General features: G+C 49.0%; 1 protein-coding gene across 2 annotated transcripts in view; it reads left to right on the plus strand.

Moving 5' to 3' along the window:
* Window positions 1–22,638, plus strand: part of plod2 (procollagen-lysine, 2-oxoglutarate 5-dioxygenase 2) — a 115,637-nt gene that overhangs the window by 91,956 nt on the left and 1,043 nt on the right. Inside the window, exons 14-19 of one of the 2 annotated variants that reach the window (XM_036934659.2) lie at window positions 2,628–2,690; window positions 13,249–13,362; window positions 13,671–13,736; window positions 14,145–14,249; window positions 15,099–15,245; window positions 17,231–17,356. In XM_036934659.2, the coding sequence (XP_036790554.2) occupies window positions 2,628–2,690; window positions 13,249–13,362; window positions 13,671–13,736; window positions 14,145–14,249; window positions 15,099–15,245; window positions 17,231–17,356 (621 nt within the window). The remainder of the gene's footprint in view (window positions 1–2,627; window positions 2,691–13,248; window positions 13,363–13,670; window positions 13,737–14,144; window positions 14,250–15,098; window positions 15,246–17,230; window positions 17,357–22,638) is intronic. The other variant, XM_036934661.2, reaches the window with a different exon arrangement.

A 22,638-nucleotide genomic window follows, 5' to 3' on the forward strand; every position in this document is an offset into this window, starting at 1 on the left:
TTAGCTTATGTCATGTTAGGTTAGCTTATGTTATGTTAGGTTATGTTAGGTTACGTTAGCTTATGTTAGCTTATGTTAGCTTATGTTAGCTTATGTTATGTTAGGTTACGTTAGCTTACGTTATGTTATGTTAGCTTATGTTAGGTTAGCTGATGTTAGCGTATGTTAGGTTAGGTTAGCTTACGTTAGGTTAGGTTACGTTAGCTTACGTTATGTTATGTTAGCTTATGTTAGGTTAGCTGATGTTAGCTTACGTTAGCTTACGTTATGTTAGGTTAGCTTACGTTAGGTTAGGTTAGGTTATGTTAGCTTGTGTTAGCTTATGTTATGTTAGGTTAGCTGATGTTAGGTTAGGTTAGGTTATGCTATATGTACAGTATCTACCCTGAGTTTACAAAACATTAAGAACACCTTCCTAATTGCATTGCACCGCCACCCCTTTTTCCCTTAGAACAGCCTGAATTCGTCAGAGCATGGACAAGGTGTCGAAAGCGTTCCACAGGAATGCTGGGTCATGTTGACTCCAATGCTTCCCACAGTTGTGTCAAGTTTACTGGATGTCCTTTGGGTGGCGGGCCATACTTGATGCACACAGGGAACTGTTGAGTGTGAAAAACACAGCAACATTGTAGTTCTTGACACTCAAATTGGTGCACCTGGCACCTACTACCATATCCGTTCGAAGGCACTTCAATATTTTATCTTGCCCATTCACCCTCAGAATGGCAGATATACACAATCCATGTCTCAATTGTCTCGAGGCTTAAAAATCCTTCTTTAACCTGTTTCCTCCCCCTTCATCTACACTGATTTGAAGTGGTGTCAACAAGTGACATCAATAAGGGATCATAGCTTTCACCTGGATTGAAATGGTCAGTCTGTCATGGAAAGAGCAGGTGTTCCTAATGTTTTGTAGACTCAGTGTATATGTATCTGAATGCTACAGTCTCCGGAGAACAAAGGCCAGTATTCTGTAATGTAGGGTCTCCCAGTCTCTGTGTCTCATTGTGCTGTGGTATCCTGTACACTGTCTGTCTCTGTCTCTGTCTCTGTCTCTGTCTCTGTCTCTGTTTCTCTGTCTGTCTGTCTCCATGTGCTGTCTGTCTGTCTCCATGTGCTGTCTGTTTCTCTGTCTGTCTCTGGCTCCATGTGCTGTCTGTTTCTCTGTCTGTCTGTCTGTCTCCATGTGCTGTCCGTTTCTCTGTCTGTCTGTCTGTCTGTCTCCATGTGCTGTCTGTCTGTCTGTCTGTCTGTCTGTCTGCCTGTCTGCCTGTCTGTCTGTCTGTCTGTCTGTCTGTCTGTCTATCTCCATGTGCTGTCTGTTTCTCTGTCTGTCTGTCTGTCTGTCTCCATGTGCTGTCTGTCTGTCTGTCTCCATGTGCTGTCTCCATGTGCTGTCTGTCTGTCTGTCTGTCTGTCTGTCTGTCTGTCTGTCTGTCTGTCTGTCTGTCTGTCTGTCTGTCTGTCTGTCTGTCTGTCTTCCTTAAGACACGATCTTGTCTGTTTACAACAGCCTCTGTTGTGCGTTCAGGTTAAGGGCCTCCTCTCCTCTCCTCTCCTCTCCTCTCCTCTCCTCTCCTCTCCTCTCCTCTCCTCTCCTCTCCTCTCCTCTCCTCTCCCAGTATCCCTCCTCTCTCCTCTCCTCTCTCCTCTCTCCTCTCCCAGTCTCTCTCTCCTCTCTCCTCTCTCCTCTCCTCTCTCCTCTCTCCTCTCCTCCCCTCTCCTCTCCTGTCCTCTTTCGGTCCTCCTCCCCCCTCTCTCCTCCCTTCTCCTCTCCTGTCCTCTCTCGGTCCTCCTCTCTTTCTCTCCTCTCTTTCTCTCCTCTCCCAGTCTCCCTCCCCTCTCCCCTCTCCCCTCTCCTGTCCTCTCCTCTCCCAGTCTCCCTCCTCTCCACTCCCAGTCTCCCTCTCCTCTCCCTCTCTCCTCTTCCGGTCTCCTTCTCCTCTCCTCTTCTCTCCTCTCCTCTCCTCTCCCAGTCTCCATCCCCTATCCCCTCTTCTCCTCTCCCAGTCTCCCTCTCCTCTCTCCTCTTCTCCTCTCCCAGTCTCCCTCTCCTCTCCCCTCTTCTCCTCTCCCATTCTCCCTCTCCTCTCGTCTTCTCTCCTCTCCTCTCCCAGTCTCCCTCCCCTCTCCCCTCTCCCCTCTTCTCCTCTCCCAGTCTCCCTCTCCTCTCCTCTCTCGGTCTCCCTCTCCTCTCTCTGTCTCCCTCCTCCTGTTCTCTCCTCTCCTCTGTCATGTGACCATGTGGCAATGTCTGGCTGTCTTCTAAACTGTATTTTGTTACTTCCGTTTGCCCTGTAGACTTTGGTCTATATTGTCTGTCTGTGCTTTATGTCATCAGGTCACGTGTCACCCCATGCTAACACGTACTACCACAGAGCTCTGCTCTGAGTGTATGCATCTCTGCATCGCTTCACTCTGTCCCAGCATGCAACACTCACTAAGATAATAACTACCAAAACATCAGCTTCGGAGGGAGTCTTGGTCTTCCTCATGCAGCTCATGTCCTCTCCTTCCCATGCCTCCTCCTCCTGTATGTTACATCTTACCTACCTGTCTACCAAGCTCTCTCTCTCTGACAAAACGTACCGTTACACTATTTACACCGTGCTTTTCCTCTCTTTTAGACCAATCACAGAGAGAAAGACTCCCCCAACCCGGAAACATTCCATATGCTCAGAGTCCCAAAGGTTTTTAACAGATTTCATTATTCTACTTTGTATAGATAACCATTTCCTATGTCCGGCTCATCGTAGAACCTATCTCCGGCCCATCGTAGAACCTTTGTCCGGCCCATCGTAGAATCTTTGTCCGGCCATCGTAGAACCTTTGTCCGGCCCATCGTAGAACCTTTGTCCGGCCCATCGTAGAACCTTTGTCCGGCCCATCGTAGAACCTTTGTCCGGCCCATCGTAGAACCTATCTCCGGCCCATCGTAGAACCTATCTCCAGCCCATCGTAGAACCTTTGTCCGGCCCATCGTAGAACCTATGTCCGGCCCATCGTAGAACCTTTGTCCGGCCCATCGTAGAACCTATGTCCGGCCCATCGTAGAACCTTTGTCCGGCCCATCGTAGAACCTATCTCCGGCCCATCGTAGAACCTATCTCCGGCCCATCGTAGAACCTATCTCCGGCCCATCGTAGAACCTTTGTCCGGCCCAACGTAGAACCTATGTCCAGCCATTCCCCCAAAATTGAAAATTCAGTACCTGAATTCCATTGGACATGTTTTTCCATCAAAGCATTACAATATCACCCTTTCTAGAGCTATTTATTTGATAAATGATGATATAAACATAAAGTATCGAATCATCTCCAGAGATGTGCAGTGATTTCTTTCAGGAAGTCTGCTGAGGCCTCTTGGAGGAGCCAAACCAATAGAGATGAAGCTGTGTATCTCCACAGCCCTTTGGACAAGGGATGTTAACCTTCTTCTGCCTGTGATGAGTTAGAGACTGAGGAATCTCTTGTAGTTCCTCCCACCCCTCAAGGAGTACTTAGCAGGAGAATAACGATCAGATATACACTAAAGTATGTGGACACCTACTTGTCCAACATTTCATAAAAAAATCATTGCCATTAATATGGAGTTGGTCCCCCCTTTACTGCTATAACAGCCTCCACTCTTCTGGGAAGGCTTTCCACTAGATGTTGGAACATTGCTGCTATAACAGCCTCCACTCTTCTGGGAAGGCTTTCATATGGAGTTGGTCCCCCCTTTGCTGCTATAACAGCCTCCACTCTTCTGGGAAGGCTTTCCACTAGATGTTGGAACATTGCTGCTATAACATCCTCCACTCTTCTGGGAAGGCTTTCCACTAGATGTTGGAACATTGCTGCTATAACAGCCTCCACTCTTCTGGGAAGGCTTTCATATGGAGTTGGTCCCCCCTTTGCTGCTATAACAGCCTCCACTCTTCTGGGAAGGCTTTCCACTAGATGTTGGAACATTGCTGCTATAACAGCCTCCACTCTTCTGGGAAGGCTTTCCACTAGATGTTGGAACATTGCTGCTATAACAGCCTCCACTCTTCTGGGAAGGCTTTCATATGGAGTTGGTCCCCCCTTTGCTGCTATAACAGCCTCCACTCTTCTGGGAAGGCTTTCCACTAGATGTTGGAACATTGCTGCTATAACAGCCTCCACTCTTCTGGGAAGGCTTTCCACTAGATGTTGGAACATTGCTGCTATAACAGCCTCCACTCTTCTGGGAAGGCTTTCATATGGAGTTGGTCCCCCCTTTGCTGCTATAACAGCCTCCACTCTTCTGGGAAGGCTTTCCACTAGATGTTGGAACATTGCTGCTATAACAGCCTCCACTCTTCTGGGAAGGTTTTCATATGGAGTTGGTCCCCCCTTTGCTGCTATAACAGCCTCCACTCCTATGGGAAGGCTTTCCACAAGATGCTGGCACATTGCTACGGGAACTTGCTTCCATTCAAACACACTAGCATTAGTGAGGTCGGGCACTGATGTTGGTGCGATTAGGGCCGGCTCGCAGTCGGCGCTCCAATTCATCCCAAATGTGTTCAATGGGGTTGAGGTCAGGGCTCTGTGCCGGCCAGTCAACTTCTTCCTCACCAATCTTGACAAACCATTTCTGTATGGACCTCACTTTGTGCACGGGGGCATTGTCATGCTGAAACAGGAAAGGGCCTTCCCCAAACTGTTGCCACAAAGTTGGAAGCACAGAATCATCTAGAATGTATGCTGTATCGTTAAGATTTCCCTTCCCTGGAATTAAGGGGCCTGAACCATGAAAAACAGCCCCAGAACATTACTCCTCCTCCACCAAACTTTACAGTTGGCACTATTTATTAGGGTGGTAGTGATCTCCTGGCATCCGCCAAACCAGATTCATCTGCTGGACTGCAAGATGGTGAAGTGCGATTCATCACTCCAGTTTCCACTGCTCCAGAGTCCAATAGCAGCGAGCTTTACACCACTCCAGCCATCGCTTGGCATTGCATATTGTGATCTTAGGCTTGTGTGCAGCTGCTCGGCCATGGAAACCCATTTCATGGAGCTCCCGACGAACAGTTATTGTGCTGACGTTGCTTCCATAGGCAGGCATAGGAGATACTATATTCACGGAGCTGCTATAGTCACGGAGATACTATAGTCACGGAGCTGCTATAGTCACGGAGCTGCTATAGTCACGGAGATACTATAGTCACAGAGCTGCTATAGTCACGGAGCTGCTATAGTCACGGAGCTGCTATAGTCACGGAGATACTATAGTCACAGAGCTGCTATAGTCACGGAGCTGCTATAGTCACGGAGATACTATAGTCACGGAGCTGCTATAGTCACGGAGCTGCTATAGTCATGGAGCTGCTATAGTCACGGAGATACTATAGTCACAGAGCTGCTATAGTCACGGAGCTGCTATAGTCACGGAGATACTATAGTCACGGAGCTGCTATAGTCACGGAGCTGCTATAGTCACGGAGCTGCTATAGTCACGGAGATACTATAGTCACAGAGCTGCTATAGTCACGGAGCTGCTATAGTCACGGAGATACTATAGTCACAGAGCTGCTATAGTCACGGAGCTGCTATAGTCACGGAGATACTATAGTCACAGAGCTGCTATAGTCACGGAGCTGCTATAGTCACGGAGATACTATAGTCACGGAGCTGCTATAGTCACGGAGCTGCTATAGTCACGGAGATACTATAGTCACGGAGCTGCTATAGTCACGGAGCTGCTATAGTCACGGAGCTGCTATAGTCACGGAGCTGCTATAGTCACGGAGCTGCTATAGTCACGGAGCTGCTATAGTCACGGAGCTGCTATAGTCACGGAGATACTATAGTCACAGAGCTGCTATAGTCACGGAGCCGCTATAGTCACGGAGATACTATAGTCACGGAGCTGCTATAGTCACGGAGCTGCTATAGTCACGGAGCTGCTATAGTCACAGAGCTGCTATAGTCACGGAGCTACTATAGTCAAGGAGCTACTATAGTCGCGGAGCTACTATAGTCACGGAGATACTATAGTCACGGAGCTGCTATAGTCACGGAGCTGCTATAGTCACGGAGATACTATAGTCACAGAGCTGCTATAGTCACGGAGCTGCTATAGTCACGGAGATACTATAGTCACGGAGCTGCTATAGTCACGGAGATACTATAGTCACGGAGTTGCTATAGTCACAGAGCTGCTATAGTCACGGAGATACTATAGTCGCGAAGCTGCTATAGTCACGGAGCTGCTATAGTCACGGAGTTGCTATAGTCACAGAGCTGCTATAGTCACGGAGATACTATAGTCATGGAGCTGCTATAGTCACGGAGATACTATAGTCACAGAGCTGCTATAGTCACGGAGCTGCTATAGTCACGGAGATACTATAGTCACGGAGCTGCTATAGTCACGGAGCTGCTATAGTCACAGAGCTGCTATAGTCACAGAGCTGCTATAGTCACGGAGATACTATAGTCACGGAGCTGCTATAGTCACGGAGCTGCTATAGTCACAGAGCTGCTATAGTCACAGAGCTGCTATAGTCACGGAGATACTATAGTCACGGAGCTGCTATAGTCACGGAGCTGCTATAGTCACGGAGATACTATAGTCACGGAGCTACTATAGTCACGGAGCTGCTATAGTCACGGAGATACTATAGTCACGGAGCTGCTATAGTCACGGAGCTGCTATAGTCACGGAGCTGCTATAGTCACGGAGCTGCTATAGTCACGGAGCTGCCATAGTCACGGAGATACTATAGTCACGGAGCTGCTATAGTCACGGAGCTGCTATAGTCACGGAGCTGCTATAGTCACGGAGCTGCTATAGTCACGGAGCTGCTATAGTCACAGAGCTGCTATAGTCACGGAGATACTATAGTCACGGAGCTACTATAGTCAAGGAGCTACTATAGTCGCGGAGCTACTATAGTCAAGGAGCTACTATAGTCACGGAGCTACTATAGTAACGGAGCTACTATAGTCACGGAGCTACTATAGTCACGGAGCTATAGTAACGTAGCTATAGTCGCAGACCTACAGTCATGGAGCTACTATAGTAATTGAGCTATAGTCACAGAGCTGCTATAGTCACGGAGCTGCTATAGTCACGGAGATACTATAGTCACGGTGCTGCTATAGTCACGGAGCTGCTATAGTCACAGAGCTGCTATAGTCACAGAGCTGCTATAGTCACGGAGATACTATAGTCACGGAGCTGCTATAGTCACGGAGCTGCTATAGTCACGGAGATACTATAGTCACGGAGCTGCTATAGTCACGGAGCTGCTATAGTCACGGAGATACTATAGTCACGGAGCTGCTATAGTCACGGAGCTGCTATAGTCACGGAGCTGCTATAGTCACGGAGCTGCTATAGTCACGGAGCTGCTATAGTCACGGAGATACTATAGTCACGGAGCTGCTATTGTCACGGAGCTGCTATAGTCACGGAGCTGCTATTAGTCACGGAGCTGCTATAGTCACAGAGCTGCTATAGTCACGGAGATACTATAGTCACGGAGCTACTATAGTCAAGGAGCTACTATAGTCGCGGAGCTACTATAGTCAAGGAGCTACTATAGTCACGGAGCTACTATAGTAACGGAGCTACTATAGTCACGGAGCTACTATAGTCACGGAGCTATAGTAACGTAGCTATTGTCGCAGACCTACAGTCATGGAGCTACTATAGTAATTGAGCTATAGTCACGGAGCTATAGTAACGTAGCAATAGTCGCAGAGCTACTATAGTAACAGAGCTACTATGGTCACGGAGCTATAGTAACGGTCCTACTATAGAAACGGTCCTACTATAGTAACAGAGCTACTATAGTAACGGAGCTACTATAGTTATGGAGCTACTATAGTCACGGAGCTGCTATAGTCACGGAGCTACTATAGTCACGGAGCTACTATAGTCACGGAGCTGTAGTAACGGAGCTATAGTAACGGAGCTATAGTCACGGAGCTATAGTAACGGAGTTATAGTAACGGACCTGCTATAGTGACGGAGCTACTATAGTAACGGAGCTACTATAGTCACGGAGCTATAGTAACGGAGCTATAGTAACGGAGCTATAGTAACGGAGCTATAGTAACGGAGCTATAGTAACGGAGCTATAGTAACGGAGTTATAGTAACGGACCTGCTATAGTAACGAGCTGCTATAGTCGTGGAGCTACTATTGTCACGTAGCTACTGTAGTCTCTGAGCTACTATAGTCGTGGAGCTACTATAGTCGCGGAGCTGCTATAGTCGCGTAGATACTATAGTCGCGGAGCTACTATTGTCACGTAGCTACTGTAGTCTCTGAGCTACTATAGTCACGGAGCTACTATAGTCGCGGAGCCATAGTAATTTTCACCTGCAGGTTCCCAGCAGTCATGATGCTTATTCCCCTCCCCTCTTCAGATCTATACATGTGAGAAGCTTCTCTCCCTAAACCCATCCCCAACGCTCTGACCGTCTCACACTAGGCTAGCTGATCAGACCTAGACTATCAGGTCAACACCATCAGTACAAACTCCCTCCTAAAACCACTTCAATAAAATCATAAATCATTATTTGGAGAAATAATTTGTATTAGAAACAGATGGTCTGAAATCCCAAACAAGCCAAACCTCCCAGCTGGTCAGCATTCTGGGAAAAGACAGAAAGCCAAGTCTGAGAGTGGGTCCAGTTCAGCTGCGTCCCTCCTCCTCCCCCCACAATGCAACGCCAGACGCCCTCCCTCCCCCTATCATGTGCCCTCCCTCCCTGTCCCTCCGCCTCCCTACCATGTCCTCCCTCTCCCTACCATGTCCCCTCCCTCCCTGTCCCTCCCTGTCCCTCCGCCTCCCTACCATGTCCTCCCTCTCCCTACCATGTCCCCTCCCTCCCTGTCCCTCCCCCTATCTTGTCCCCTCCCTGTTCCTCTCTCCCCCTACCATGTCCCCTCCCTTCCCCTATCATGTCCCCTCCCTCCCCCTACCATGTCCCCTCCCTTCCCCTACCATGTCCCCTCCCTCCCCCTAGCATGTCCCCTCCCTCCCCCTCCCATGTCCCCTCCCTTCCCCTATCATGTCCCCTCCCTCCCCCTACCATGTCCCCTCCCTCCCCCTACCATGTCCTCTCCCTCCCCCTATCATGTCCCCTCCCTGTCCCTCCCTCCCCCTAACCATGTCACCTCCCTGTCCCTCCCCCTGACATGTCCCCTCCCTCCCCCTATCATTACCCCTCCCTTCCTGTCCCTCCCTCTCCCGATCATGTCCCCTCCCTCCCTTCCTCACCCTCCCCCTACCATGTCCCCTCTCTCCCTGTCCCTCCCCCTATAATGTCCCCTCTCTCCCTGTCCCTCCCCCAACCATGTCCCCTCCCTCCCTGTTCCTCCCCCTATCATGTCCCCTCCTTCCCTGTCCCTCCCTCTATCATGTACCCTCCCTCCCTGTCCCTCCCCCTATCATGTCCCCTCCATGTCCCTCCCTCCCTGTCCCTCCACCTACCAAGTCCCTTTCCTCCCTCCACCTACCATGTCCCTCCTCCCCCTGCCATGTCCCCTCCTTCTCCCTACCATGTCCCCTCCCTCCCTCTGAGATGTCCCCTCCCTCCCCCTACCATGTCCTCTCCCTCCCCCTACCATGTCCTCTCCCTCCACCTACCATGTCCTCTCCCTCCCCCTACCATGTCCTCTCCCTCACCCTACCATGTCCCCTCCCTCCCCCTACCATCTCCCATCCCTCCCCCTACCATGTATCCTCCCTGTCCCTCACACTCCCGACCATGTCCCCTCCGTGTCCCTCCCTCACCCTATAATGTCCCCTCCCTACCCCTATCATGCCCCCCCCTCCTCCTACCATGTATCCTCCCTGTTCCTCCCTCTCCCGACCATGTCCCCTCCCTCCCTGTCCCTGTCCCTCCCCTTACCATGTCCCCTCCCTCCCTCCCCCTCCCTGTCCCTCCCTCTCCCGACCATGTCGCCTCCCTCCCTGTCCCTCACTCTACCATGTCCCCTCCCTCCCTGTCCCTCACTCTACCATGTCCCCTCCCTTCCTGTCCCTCCCTCCCCCTACCATGTCCCCTCCCTGTCCCTCCCTCCCCCTATCATGTCCCCTCCCTCCACCTACCATGTATCTTCCCTGTCCCTCCCTCTCCCGACCATGTCCCCTCCCTCCCTGTCCCTCCCCCTACCATGTCCCCTCCCTCCCTGTCCCTGTCCCTCCCCCTAGCATGTCCCCTCCCTCCCTGTCCCCTCCCTCCTCCTATCATGTCCCCTCCCTCCCTGTCCTCTCCCTCCTCCTATCATGTCCCCTCCCTCCCTCCATGTCCCTACCTCCCACTATCATGTCCCCTCCCTCCCCCTACCATGTCCACTCCCTCCCTCTAAGATGTCCCCTCCCTCCACCTACCATGTCCCCTCCCTCCCCCTACCATGTTCTCTCCCTTCCCCTGCTATGTCCCCTCCCTCCCCCTACCATGTCCTCTCCCTCCCCCTACCATGTCCTCTCCCTCCCCCTACCATGTCCCCTCCCTCCCCCTACCATGTCCTCTCCCTCCCCCTACCATGTCCCCTCCCTCCCCTACCATGTCCCATCCCTCCCCCTACGATGTCCCCTCCCTCCACCTACCATGTCCCCTCCCTCCCCCTACCATGTCCTGTCCCTCCCCCTATCATGTCCCCTCCCTCCCCCTACCATGTCCCATCCCTCCCCCTACCATGTCCCTCCCCCTACCATGTCCCCTCCCTCCCCCTACCATGTCCCATCCCTCAACCTACCATGTCCCCTCCCTCCACCTACCATGTCCCATCCCTCCCCCTACCATGTCCTCTCCCTCCCCCTACCATGTCCCCTCCCTCCCCCTACCATGTCCCCTCCCTCCCCCTACCATTTCCCCTCCCTCCCCCTACCATGTCCCATCCCTCCCCCTACCATGTCCCCTCCCTCCCCCTACCATTTCCCCTCCCTCCCCCTACCATGTCCCATCCCTCCCCCTACCATGTCCTCTCCCTCCCCCTACCATGTCCCATCCCTCCACCTACCATGTCCCCTCCCTCCCCCTACCATTTCCCCTCCCTCCACCTACCATGTCCTCTCCCTCCCACTACCATGTCCCCTCCCTCCACCTACCATGTCCCCTCCCTCCCCCTACCATGTCCCCTCCCTCCACCTACCATGTCCCATCCCTCCCCCTACCATGTCCTCTCCCTCCCCCTACCATGTCCCCTCCCTCCCCCTACCATGTCCCATCCCTCCCCCTACCATGTCCCCTCCCTCCCCCTACCATGTCCCATCCCTCCCCCTACCATGTCCCATCCCTCCCCCTACCATGTCCCATCCCTCCCCCTACGATGTCCCCTCCCTCCCCCTACCATGTCCCCTCCCTCCCCCTACCATGTCCCATCCCTCCCCCTACCATGTCCCATCCCTCCCCCTACCATGTCCCATCCCTCCCCCTACCATGTCCTCTCCCCCATTAATATCCCAGTATTATTAATTGACATGTGGTTCTCATTGTTTAGTTTCTAAAACTCACAGCACACTCCATCAGTAAGCCTTGTTCTGTTTTATTCAGTTTGTGAAAACAGCTGTAAACAACTAATGCAGATGTACAGTGCCTTGCGAAAGTATTCGGCCCCCTTGAACTTTGCGACCTTTTGCCACATTTCAGGCTTCAAACATAAAGATATAAAACTGTATTTTTTTGTGAAGAATCAACAACAAGTGGGACACAATCATGAAGTGGAACGACATTTATTGGATATTTCAAACTTTTTTAACAAATCAAAAACTGAAAAATTGGGCGTGCAAAATTATTCAGCCCCCTTAAGTTAATACTTTGTAGCGCCACCTTTTGCTGCGATTACAGCTGTAAGTCGCTTGGGGTATGTCTCTATCAGTTTTGCACATCGAGAGACTGAATTTTTTTCCCATTCCTCCTTGCAAAACAGCTCGAGCTCAGTGAGGTTGGATGGAGAGCATTTGTGAACAGCAGTTTTCAGTTCTTTCCACAGATTCTCGATTGGATTCAGGTCTGGACTTTGACTTGAACATTCTAACACCTGGATATGTTTATTTTTGAACCATTCCATTGTAGATTTTGCTTTATGCTTTGGATCATTGTCTTGTTGGAAGACAAATCTCCATCCCAGTCTCAGGTCTTTTGCAGACTGCATCAGGTTTTCTTCCAGAATGGTCCTGTATTTGGCTCCATCCATCTTCCCATCAATTTTAACCATCTTCCCTGTCCCTGCTGAAGAAAAGCAGGCCCAAACCATGATGCTGCCACCACCATGTTTGACAGTGGGGATGGTGTGTTCAGCTGTGTTGCTTTTACGCCAAACATAACGTTTTGCATTGTTGCCAAAAAGTTCAATTTTGGTTTCATCTGACCAGAGCACCTTCTTCCACATGTTTGGTGTGTCTCCCAGGTGGCTTGTGGCAAACTTTAAACGACACTTTTTATGGATATCTTTAAGAAATGGCTTTCTTCTTGCCACTCTTCCATAAAGGCCAGATTTGTGCAATATATGACTGATTGTTGTCCTATGGACAGAGTCTCCCACCTCAGCTGTAGATCTCTGCAATTCATCCAGAGTGATCATGGGCCTCTTGGCTGCGCCTCTGATCAGTCTTCTCCTTGTATGACCTGAAAGTTTAGAGGGACGGCCAGGTCTTGGTAGATTTGCAGTGGTCTGATACTCCTTCCATTTCAATATTATCGCTTGCACAGTGCTCCTTGGGATGTTTAAAGCTTGGGAAATCTTTTTGTATCCAAATCTGGCTTTAAACATCTTCACAAGAGTATCTCGGACCTGCCTGGTGTGTTCCTTGTTCTTCATGATGCTCTCTGCGCTTTTGACGGACCTCTGAGACTATCACATTGCAGGTGCATTTATACGGAGACTTGATTACACACAGGTGGATTGTATTTATCATCATTAGTCATTTAGGTCAACATTGGATCATTCAGAGATCCTCACTGAACTTCTGGAGAGAGTTTGCTGCACTGAAAGTAAAGGGGCTGAATAATTTTGCACGCCCAATTTTTCAGCTTTTGATTTGTTAAAAAAGTTTGAAATATCCAATAAATGTCGTTCCACTTCATGATTGTGTCCCACTTGTTGTTGATTCTCCACAAAAAAATACAGTTTTATATCTTTATGTTTGAATCCTGAAATGTGGCAAAAGGTCGCAAAGTTCAAGGGGGGCGAATACTTTCGCAAGGCGCTGTACTTCTACTTAATGACTGAGCATTGTGGGAAGGCTAATTTAACTTTCTCTGTCCGCTACAGGGAATATTCATGTACATTACAAACCGCCATGAGTTTGGAAGGCTAATATCCACAGCCAACTTTAACACGTCACACTATAACAGTGATTTGTGGCAAATATTTGAAAATCCAATGGTAGGTCCTCCCTACTTTTTGTTTTATTTCTAAATATGTTTTGATGTCATGAGATACGACAGCCATTTGTCTGTATTGTTTGTAGTAAATGAAAACATTTGCTTGAAAAATTTTGCGAACTCTGCTTGGCTGATAAGGATCTGTGATTTACTGTGGATTCTGGGTTGTGTATGGTACCCATCTGCCTCTGTCTCTCTGTCTATGTCTCTCTATCTCCTCTCTCTCTCTCTCTCTCTCTCTCTCTCTCTCTCTCTCTCTCTCTCTCTGTCTCTCTCTCTCTATCTCCTCTCTCTCTATCCATGTACCAGGACTGGAAGGAGAAATACATCCACCCCAACTACACACGCATCTTCACAGAGAACTACTTAGAAGAGGTGTGTGCACACATGTCAGGTTACATAGAGCTCATTCATACAGTCTGCAGATGGACAGACACACTATAGAGCTCATTAATTTAGTCTAAGGCTGGACAGACACACTATAAGAGTACTTAACCTTCCTTTTTTCTGATCGTCTTTCAACAATACCTCATGTTTCTCCATGTAGATAGAGTAGCATAGACTAATCCTTCCTAACTTCCTGAGGTTTTATTTTGTTTGTGAGGTCCTGAGTTCATTGAAATTGTTGAAGTTGATAAATGTAGATTGATTCGTCTTCTGGTGCCTCGTCCTTCTAAACATATCTCTGTGTGTGTGTGTGTGTGTGTGTGTGTGTGTGTGTGAGTGTGTGTGTGTGTGTGTGTGTGTGTGTGTGTGTGTGTGTGTGTGTGTGTGTGTGTGTAGCCGTGTCCAGATGTGTTCTGGTTCCCGGTCTTCACGGAGCGGGCCTGTGATGAGCTGGTGGAGGAGATGGAACACTACGGTTCCTGGTCTGGAGGCAACCACGAGGTCAGAGGTCAAACATAGTACATACTGTTCCCTTTCCGTATAAACCCAGTCGGATCTGTTATTATTACACAAAGGGCTGTGATTCAATCCAAGGAGCCTTACAAAACAGAGCCGGCAGATTTTAAAGGCAATTTCCTCATCTGGTGTTCACAGAGCATCCATTCCCTTTAAAATGGTGTTATAGCGCCCCTTGGATTGAACCCTGGCCATGCTGTTGTTAATACTATTGTAGTTAGCTTGGCAGATCTGACTTTAAAACAGCAATTAAAGGGGTTTTGATACCTGTTTTAATTAATGTGCGTCATTTTATGTAGTGCTATCTATATTATATGATATATTATTAACTCATGTTCATAGTACAGGTGTGGTGGTTCTGAGATACCTGGTGTCTGTGAGTCATGAGGTTGATCTCTGCCTAACGTAGCAAGCGTAAAAGAAACGCCTGAGCGGCTTTCTGGTCCTGGCGAGAGAGTAAAAGTAACTGTCGGGGCGGGGGGGGGGGGGTTCTCTTCTGCACTGTTCAACCAATCCAGTGAATGTGGTGGAGGAGGAGTTAAGGTGGAGTGTCTCCTTGATAAGGATAAAAAAAATAGGAAGTCTCAGCACAGGCTCTCTTTCCATTTCCCCTGAAAACCGGATAAACTCGGTTGTAGCCGACCCCATAAAGGGGGGGGGGGGGGGGTCTCTGCCAAGTCCAGGTCGTTCAGGTTTAAACCCACACACACCCTCATCTGTCATCGTCCCTAACATCCATCACACTGGAGACAGCAGTCTCACACAGCCACACGGAGGAGGTTCTGGTAGGTTCTATCAATGTCCTGTTGTTGTTTCCTGGTTTCTTACTATCAGGACAAGAGGATCACTGGCGGCTATGAGACCGTGCCGACTGATGACATCCACATGAAGCAGATCGGTTACGATAAGGAGTGGCTACACTTCATCAGAGAGTTCATTTCCCCCGTCACTCTCAAAGTCTTCTCCGGATACTACACCAAGGTATCTGTCTGTCTGTCTGTCTGTCTGTCTGTCTGTCTGTCTGTCTGTCTGTCTGTCTGTCTGTCTGTCTGTCTGTCTGTCTGTCACGTCAACCCTCCTGTCACCTGTTACCTCAACCCTCCTGTTACTCCAACCCTCCTGTTACGCCAACCCTCCTGTTACGCCAACCCTCCTGTTACGCCAACCCTCCTGTTACGTCAACTCTCCTGTTACGTCAACTCTCCTGTTACCTCAACCCTCCTGTTACCTCAACCCTCCTGTTACGCCAACCCTCCTGTTACGCCAACCCTCCTGTTACGCCAACCCTCCTGTTACACCAACCCTCCTGTTACGCCAACCCTCCTGTTACGCCAACCCTCCTGTTACGCCAACCCTCCTGTTACACCAACCCTCCTGTTACGCCAACCCTCCTGTTACGCCAACCCTCCTGTTACGCCAACCCTCCTGTTACGTCAACCCTCCTGTTACACCAACCCTCCTGTTACGCCAACCCTCCTGTTACGTCAACCCTCCTGTTACACCAACCCTCCTGTTACGTCAACCCTCCTGTTACGTCAACCCTCCTGTTACCTCAACCTTGCTGTTACGTCAACCCTCCTCCATAGTGCATGACAGAGTTATTCAGTATATTTATTCGCAATTAAACAACATCCCCTTCAGATCTATTGTTCGATGCGTCAGTGATTTATACGTTGAGAAAGCAGATAATGACAAAGAGCTTGTGAAAGACATCAAAAGGGTTTCAAGTCAAACTCCTCGTTAAGGCCAAAGAGGAGACACTGTGTTCAGCCTGTGGATCCAGAAAGATTCCCTTTTGAAGAAGATTTCAATGTCCCCTTCCCCCTGCAGGACATCTTTACCATTTCTAGTCCAATGAGAGAACTAATAGGATGCCCAGCTTGTACAAAATGAGCAGGAACTAGATTTGTTTGGTCTCACCTGTCCACATATTGCAGTTTTGTCATACAACCCAAAGTCACAGATGTCTCCAGTTTTGAAAGAGCGTGCAGTAGGCATGCTGACTGCAGGAATGTCCACCAGAGCTGTTGCCAGATCATTTATTGTTCATTTATCTACCACAAGCCGCCTCAAAAGTTGTTTTAGATCATTTAGCAGTACATCCAACCGGCCTCACAACCGCAGACCATGTGTACCCACACCAGTCCATGACCTCCACATCCGGATTCTTCACCTGCGGGATGGTCTGAGACCAGCCACCCGGACAGCTGACGAAACTGTGGGTTTGCACAACAAAATAATTTCTGCACAAACTATCAGAATCCGTCTGAGGGAAGCTCGTCGTCCTCACCGGGGTCTTGACCTGAATGCAGTTCGGCGTCGTAACGTTGTGAACAAAGTGCCCCATGGTGGTGGTGGTGTGGTTATGTTTATGGACAGGCAGAATCTACGGACACAATTTCATTTAATCGATGGCAATTTGAATGCACCGAGATACGGTGATGAGATCCCGAGGCCCATTGTTGTGCCATTCATCCACAGCCATCACCTCATGTTTCAGCATGAAAAATGCACGGCCCCATGTCGCAAGGATCTGTACACAATTCCTGGAAGCTGAAAAGGTCCCAGTTCTTCCATGGCCTCCATACTCACCAGACATGTCACCCGTTGAGCATGTTTGGGATGCTCTAGATCAATGTGTACGACAGCGTGTTCCAGTTCCCTCCAATATCCAGGAACTTCACACAGCCATTGAAGAGGAGTGAGGCCACAATCAACAGCCTGATCAACTCTATGTGGAGGAGATGTGTCGCGCGGCATGAGGCAAATGGTCACACCAGATACCTTTTTTTTTTAAAGATATCTGTGGCAAACAAAATGCATGTCTGTATTCCCAGTCATGTGAAAGCCATAAATTAGGGCCTAGAAATGATTTCAATTGACTGGTTTCGTTCTATGTAATTGTTGCATGTTGCGTTTTATAGTTTTGTTCAGTGTAAATGTGTAATTTGGGCTGTTCTCCACAGGGCTATGCAGTGATGAACTTCGTGGTGAAGTACACCCCCGGCAGACAGGCCTACCTGAGACCCCATCACGACTCCTCCACATTCACCATCAACGTTGCTCTCAACAGCAAAGGAACTGACTTCCAGGTAAAACATTGTACTGAATCTCAACACAAACGTACACCTCCCTCCCTCCCTATACACCTCCCTGTACACCTCCCTTTACAACTCCCTGTACACCTCCCTCCCTGTACACCTCCCTCCCTGTACACCTCCCTCCCTATACACCTCCCTCCCTGTACACCTCCCTCCCTGTACACCTCCCTCCCTGTACACCTCCCTCCCTATACACCTCCCTCCCTGTACACCTCCCTCCCTATACACCTCCCTCCCTGTACACCTCCCTCCCTGTACACCTCCCTCCCTCCCTATACACCTCCCTGTACAACTCCCTGTACACCTCCCTGTACACCTCCCTCCCTCCCTATACACCTCCCTGTACAACTCCCTGTACACCTCCCTCCCTCCCTATACACCTCCCTGTACAACTCCCTGTACACCTCCCTCCCTCCCTATACACCTCCCTGTACAACTCCCTCCCTCCCTATACACCTCCCTGTACAACTCCCTGTACACCTCCCTCCATCCCTATACACCTCCCTGTACAACTCCCTGTACACCTCCCTCCCTCCCTATACACCTCCCTGTACAACTCCCTTTACACCTCCCTCCCTCCCTATACACCTCCCTGTACAACTCCCTGTACACCTCCCTCCCTCCCTATATACCTCCCTATACGCCTCCCTGTACACCTCCCTCCCTCCCTATACACCCTATACACCTCCCTGTACAACTCCCTGTACAACTCCCTATACACCTCCCTCCCTCCCTATACACCTCCCTGTACAACTCCCTGTACACCTCCCTGTACACCTCCCTATACACCTCCCTATACACCTCCCTGTACAACTCCCTGTACAACTCCCTATACACCTCCCTCCCTCCCTATACACCTCCCTGTACAACTCCCTGTACAACTCCCTGCACACCTCCCTATACACCTCCATGTACAACTCCCAACAACAGTGTTGTGTTCTATCTCCTATCTCCTGTTCTATCTCCCACAGTTCTATCCCCACAGTGTTCTGTGGACAGTGTTGTGTTCTATCTCCTAGTGGACAGTGTTGTGTTCTATCTCTAGTGGACAGTGTTGTGTTCTATCTCCTAGTGGACAGTGTTGTGTTCTATCTCCTAGTGGACAGTGTTGTGTTCTATCTCCTAGTGGACAGTGTTGTGTTCTATCTCCTAGTGGACAGTGTTGTGTTCTATCTCCTAGTGGACAGTGTTGTGTTATATCTCTTAGTGGACAGTGTTGTGTTCTATCCCCACAGTGTTCTGTTCTATCCCCACAGTGTTCTGTGGACAGTGTTGTGTTCTATCTCCTAGTGGACAGTGTTGTGTTCTATCTCCTAGTGGACAGTGTTGTGTTCTATCTCCTAGTGGACAGTGTTGAGTTCTATCTCCTAGTAGACAGTGTTGTGTTATATCTCCTAGTGGACAGTGTTGTGTTCTATCTCCTAGTGGACAGTGTTGTGTTCTATCCCAAGTGTTGTGTTCTATCTCTTAGTGGACAGTGTTGTGTTCTATCCCCACAGTGTTCTGTTCTATCTGTCATGTATTGTCATGTTGTGTCTTTCTGTCCTTTCCTTTCACCCTGTCTCCCTCTGCTGGTCGTATTAGGTTACCTTTTCTCCCCCGCCTTCCCCCAGCTGTTCCTTGTCTCCTCTTGACTACCTCGTCACCCCTTCTCCCACCTGTTCCCCTTTTCCCTCTGATTAGTCCCCTATATCTCTCTCTGTTTTTGTTCCTGTCCTTGTCGGATTCTTGTTTGTTGTGTTTCATGCCTGAGCCAGACTATCGTCATGTTTGCTGTAACCTTGTCCTGTCCTGTCGGAATCTGCCGGTCTATCTGAGCCTACCACAGTTTGGTTATTAAAGAAGCTCTGTTTAAGTTAGTTCGCTTTTGGGTCCTCATTCACTCACCGTAACAGAAGAATCCGACCAAGAATGGACCCAGCGACTTCGGATCCTCTCCACTCAGCCGTCGAGATCCAGGGAGCGATGCTAGGCAGACACGAGCAGGAATTGTCTGCTGCTCGACATGCCGTTGAGACCCTGGCCACCCAAGTCTCCAACCTCACAGAACAGGTTCACCATCTCCGCCTCGATCCACCGGCCACTTCCAGGGCTTTCGAATCTCCGGAGCCCAGAAAAAAAAACCCCGCTCCGGCGAGAGAGATATAGGGGACTAATCAGAGGGAAAAGGGGAACAGGTGGGAGAAGGGGTGACGAGGTAGTCAAGAGGAGACAAGGAACAGCTGGGGGAAGGCGGGGGAGAAAAGGTAACCTAATACGACCAGCAGAGGGAGACAGGGTGAAAGGAAAGGACAGAAAGACACAACATGACAATACATGACACTATCCCCACAGTGTTCTGTGGACAGTGTTGTGTTCTATCTCCTAGTGGACAGTGTTGTGTTCTATCTCCTAGTGGACAGTGTTGAGTTCTATCTCCTAGTGGACAGTGTTGTGTTCTATCTCCTAGTGGACAGCGTTGTGTTCTATCCCAAGTGTTGTGTTCTATCTCTAGTGGACAGTGTTGTGTTCTATCTCCTAGTGGACAGTGTTGTGTTCTATCTCCTAGTGGACAGTGTTGTGTTCTATCTCCTAGTGGACAGTGTTGTGTTCTATCTCCTAGTGGACAGTGTTGTGTTCTATCTCTTAGTTGGCAGTGTTGTGTTCTATCCCCACAGTGTTCTGTTCTATCTCCTAGTGGACAGTGCTGTGTTCTATCCCCACAGTGTTCTGTTCTATCTCCTAGTGGACAGTGTTCTGTTCTATCTCCTAGTGGACAGTGTTGTGTTCTATCTTCTAGTGGACAGTGTTGTGTTCTATCTCCTAGTGGACAGTGTTCTGCTCTATTTCCTAGTGGACAGTGTTGTGTTATATCCCCAGTGTTGTGTTCTATCTCCTAGTGGACAGTGTTGTGTTCTGTCCCCAACAGTGTTGTGTTCTGTCTCCTAGTGGACAGTGTTGTGTTCTATCTCCTAGTGGACAGTGTTCTGTTCTATATCCACAGTGTTCTGTTCTATCCACAGTGTTCTGTTCTGTCCCCTCCGTGTTCTGTTCTATCCACAGTGTTCTGTTCTATCCACAGTGTTCTGTTCTATCCCCACAGTGTTCTGTTCTATCCACAGTGTTCTGTTCTATCCACAGTGTTCTGTTCTATCCACAGTGTTCTGTTCTATCCCCACCGTGTTCTGTTCTATCCACAGTGTTCTGTTCTATATCCACAGTGTTCTGTTCTATCCCCACAGTGTTCTGTTCTATATCCACAGTGTTCTGTTCTATCCACAGTGTTCTGTTCTATCCACAGTGTTCTGTTCTATATCCACAGTGTTCTGTTCTATCCCCACAGTGTTGTGTTCTATCCACAGTGTTCTGTTCTATCCACAGTGTTCTGTTCTATCCACAGTGTTCTGTTCTATCCACAGTGTTCTGTTCTATCCACAGTGTTCTGTTCTATCCACAGTGTTCTTTCTGTTCTATCCACAGTGTTCTGTTCTTTCCACAGTGTTCTGTTCTATCCACAGTGTTCTGTTCTATCCACAGTGTTCTGTTCTATCCCCAAAGTGTTCTGTTCTATCCCCACAGTGTTCTGTTCTATCCCCACAGTGTTGTGTTCTATCCCCAGTGTAGTAGCTACTATCTTGTCTCATCGCTACAACTCCCGTACGGGCTCGGGAGAGACGAAGGTTGAAAGTCATGCGTCCTCCTATACACAACCCAACCAGCCGCACTGCTTCTTAACACAGCGCGCACTGGCCCACTGTGCCACCCGGGAGTGTGTTCTATGACATCGTTTGTAAATGATGTCTGATTGTTGGAGTGTGCCCCTGGCTATCTGTACATTTTTAAAACAAGAAAATGGTGCTGTCTGCTTCGCTTAATACAGTGAGGGAAAAAAGTGTTTGATGCCCTGCTGAATTTGTACGTTTGCCCACTGACAAAGAAATGATCAGTCTATCATTTTAATGGTAGGTTTATTTGAACAGTGAGAGACAGAATAACTGAGATTAGGAGCACTCCCTTTAAGAGTGTGCTCCCAATCTCAGCTCGTTACCTGTATAAAAGACACCTGGGAGCCAGAAATCTTTCTAATTGAGAGGGGGGTCAAATACTTATTTCCCTCATTAAAATGCTAATCAATTTATACAATTTTTGACATGCGTTTTTTCTGGATTTGTTTGTTGTTATTCTGTCTCTCACTGTTCAAATAAACCTACAATTAAAATTACAGACTGATCATTTCTTTGTCAGTGGGCAAACATACAACATCAGCAGGGGATCAAATACCTTTTTCCCTCACTGTATATGGAATTAAAAATTATCTATACTTAAGTATTTTTAGCAGTTACATTTACTTTTGATACTTATGTATATTTTAAACCAAATACTTTTAGACTTTTACTCAAGTATTATTTTACTGGGTGACTTTCACTTTTACTTAAACTTTCTATTAAGGTGTCTTTACTTTTACTCAATTATGATTGGGTACTTTTTCCACCGCTGTCCCCCCTTCTCTCTCTCTCTCTTTCTCTATATCTCTACTCCCCCTCTCTCTCTCTCTCTTTCTCTATATCTCTACTCTCTCTCTCTCTTTCTCTATATCTCTACTCCCCCTCTCTCTCTCTCTCTCTCTCTCTTTATATCTCTACTCCCCCTCTCTCTCTCTCTTTCTCTATATCTCTACTCCCCCCCCCTCTCTCTCTTTCTCTATATCTCTACTCCCCCCCCTCTCTCTCTCTTTCTCTATATCTCTACTCCCCCTCTCTCTCGCTCTCTCTCTCTCCAGGGTGGAGGCTGGCGGTTCCACAGGTATAACTGCTCACTAGATTCTCCCCCCCCCCCTCTCTCTCTCTCCAGGGTGGAGGCTGTTGGTTCCACAGGTATAACTGCTCACTAGATCCCCCCCCCCTCTCTCTCTCTCTCCAGGGTGGGGGCTGGCGGTTCCACAGGTATAACTGCTCACTAGATTCTTCCCCCCCTCTCTCTCTCTCTCTCCAGGGTGGAGGCTGTTGGTTCCACAGGTATAACTGCTCACTAGATCCCCCCCCCCCCCTCTCTCTCTCTCCAGGGTGGAGGCTGTCGGTTCCACAGGTATAACTGCTCACTAGATCCCCCCCCTCTCTCACTCTCTCTCTCTCTTTCTCTATATCTCTACTCCCTCTCTCTCTCTCTCTCTCTCTCTCTTTCCAGGGTGGAGGCTGTCGGTTCCACAGGTATAACTGCTCACTAGATTCTCCCCCCCCTCTCTCTCTCTCTCTCCAGGGTGGAGGCTGTCGGTTCCACAGGTATAACTGCTCACT

The sequence above is a fragment of the Oncorhynchus mykiss genome, chromosome 11 (genome assembly GCF_057628025.1).
Source record: "Oncorhynchus mykiss isolate SJ-2025 chromosome 11, ASM5762802v1, whole genome shotgun sequence".
Lineage (NCBI taxonomy): Eukaryota > Metazoa > Chordata > Actinopteri > Salmoniformes > Salmonidae > Oncorhynchus > Oncorhynchus mykiss.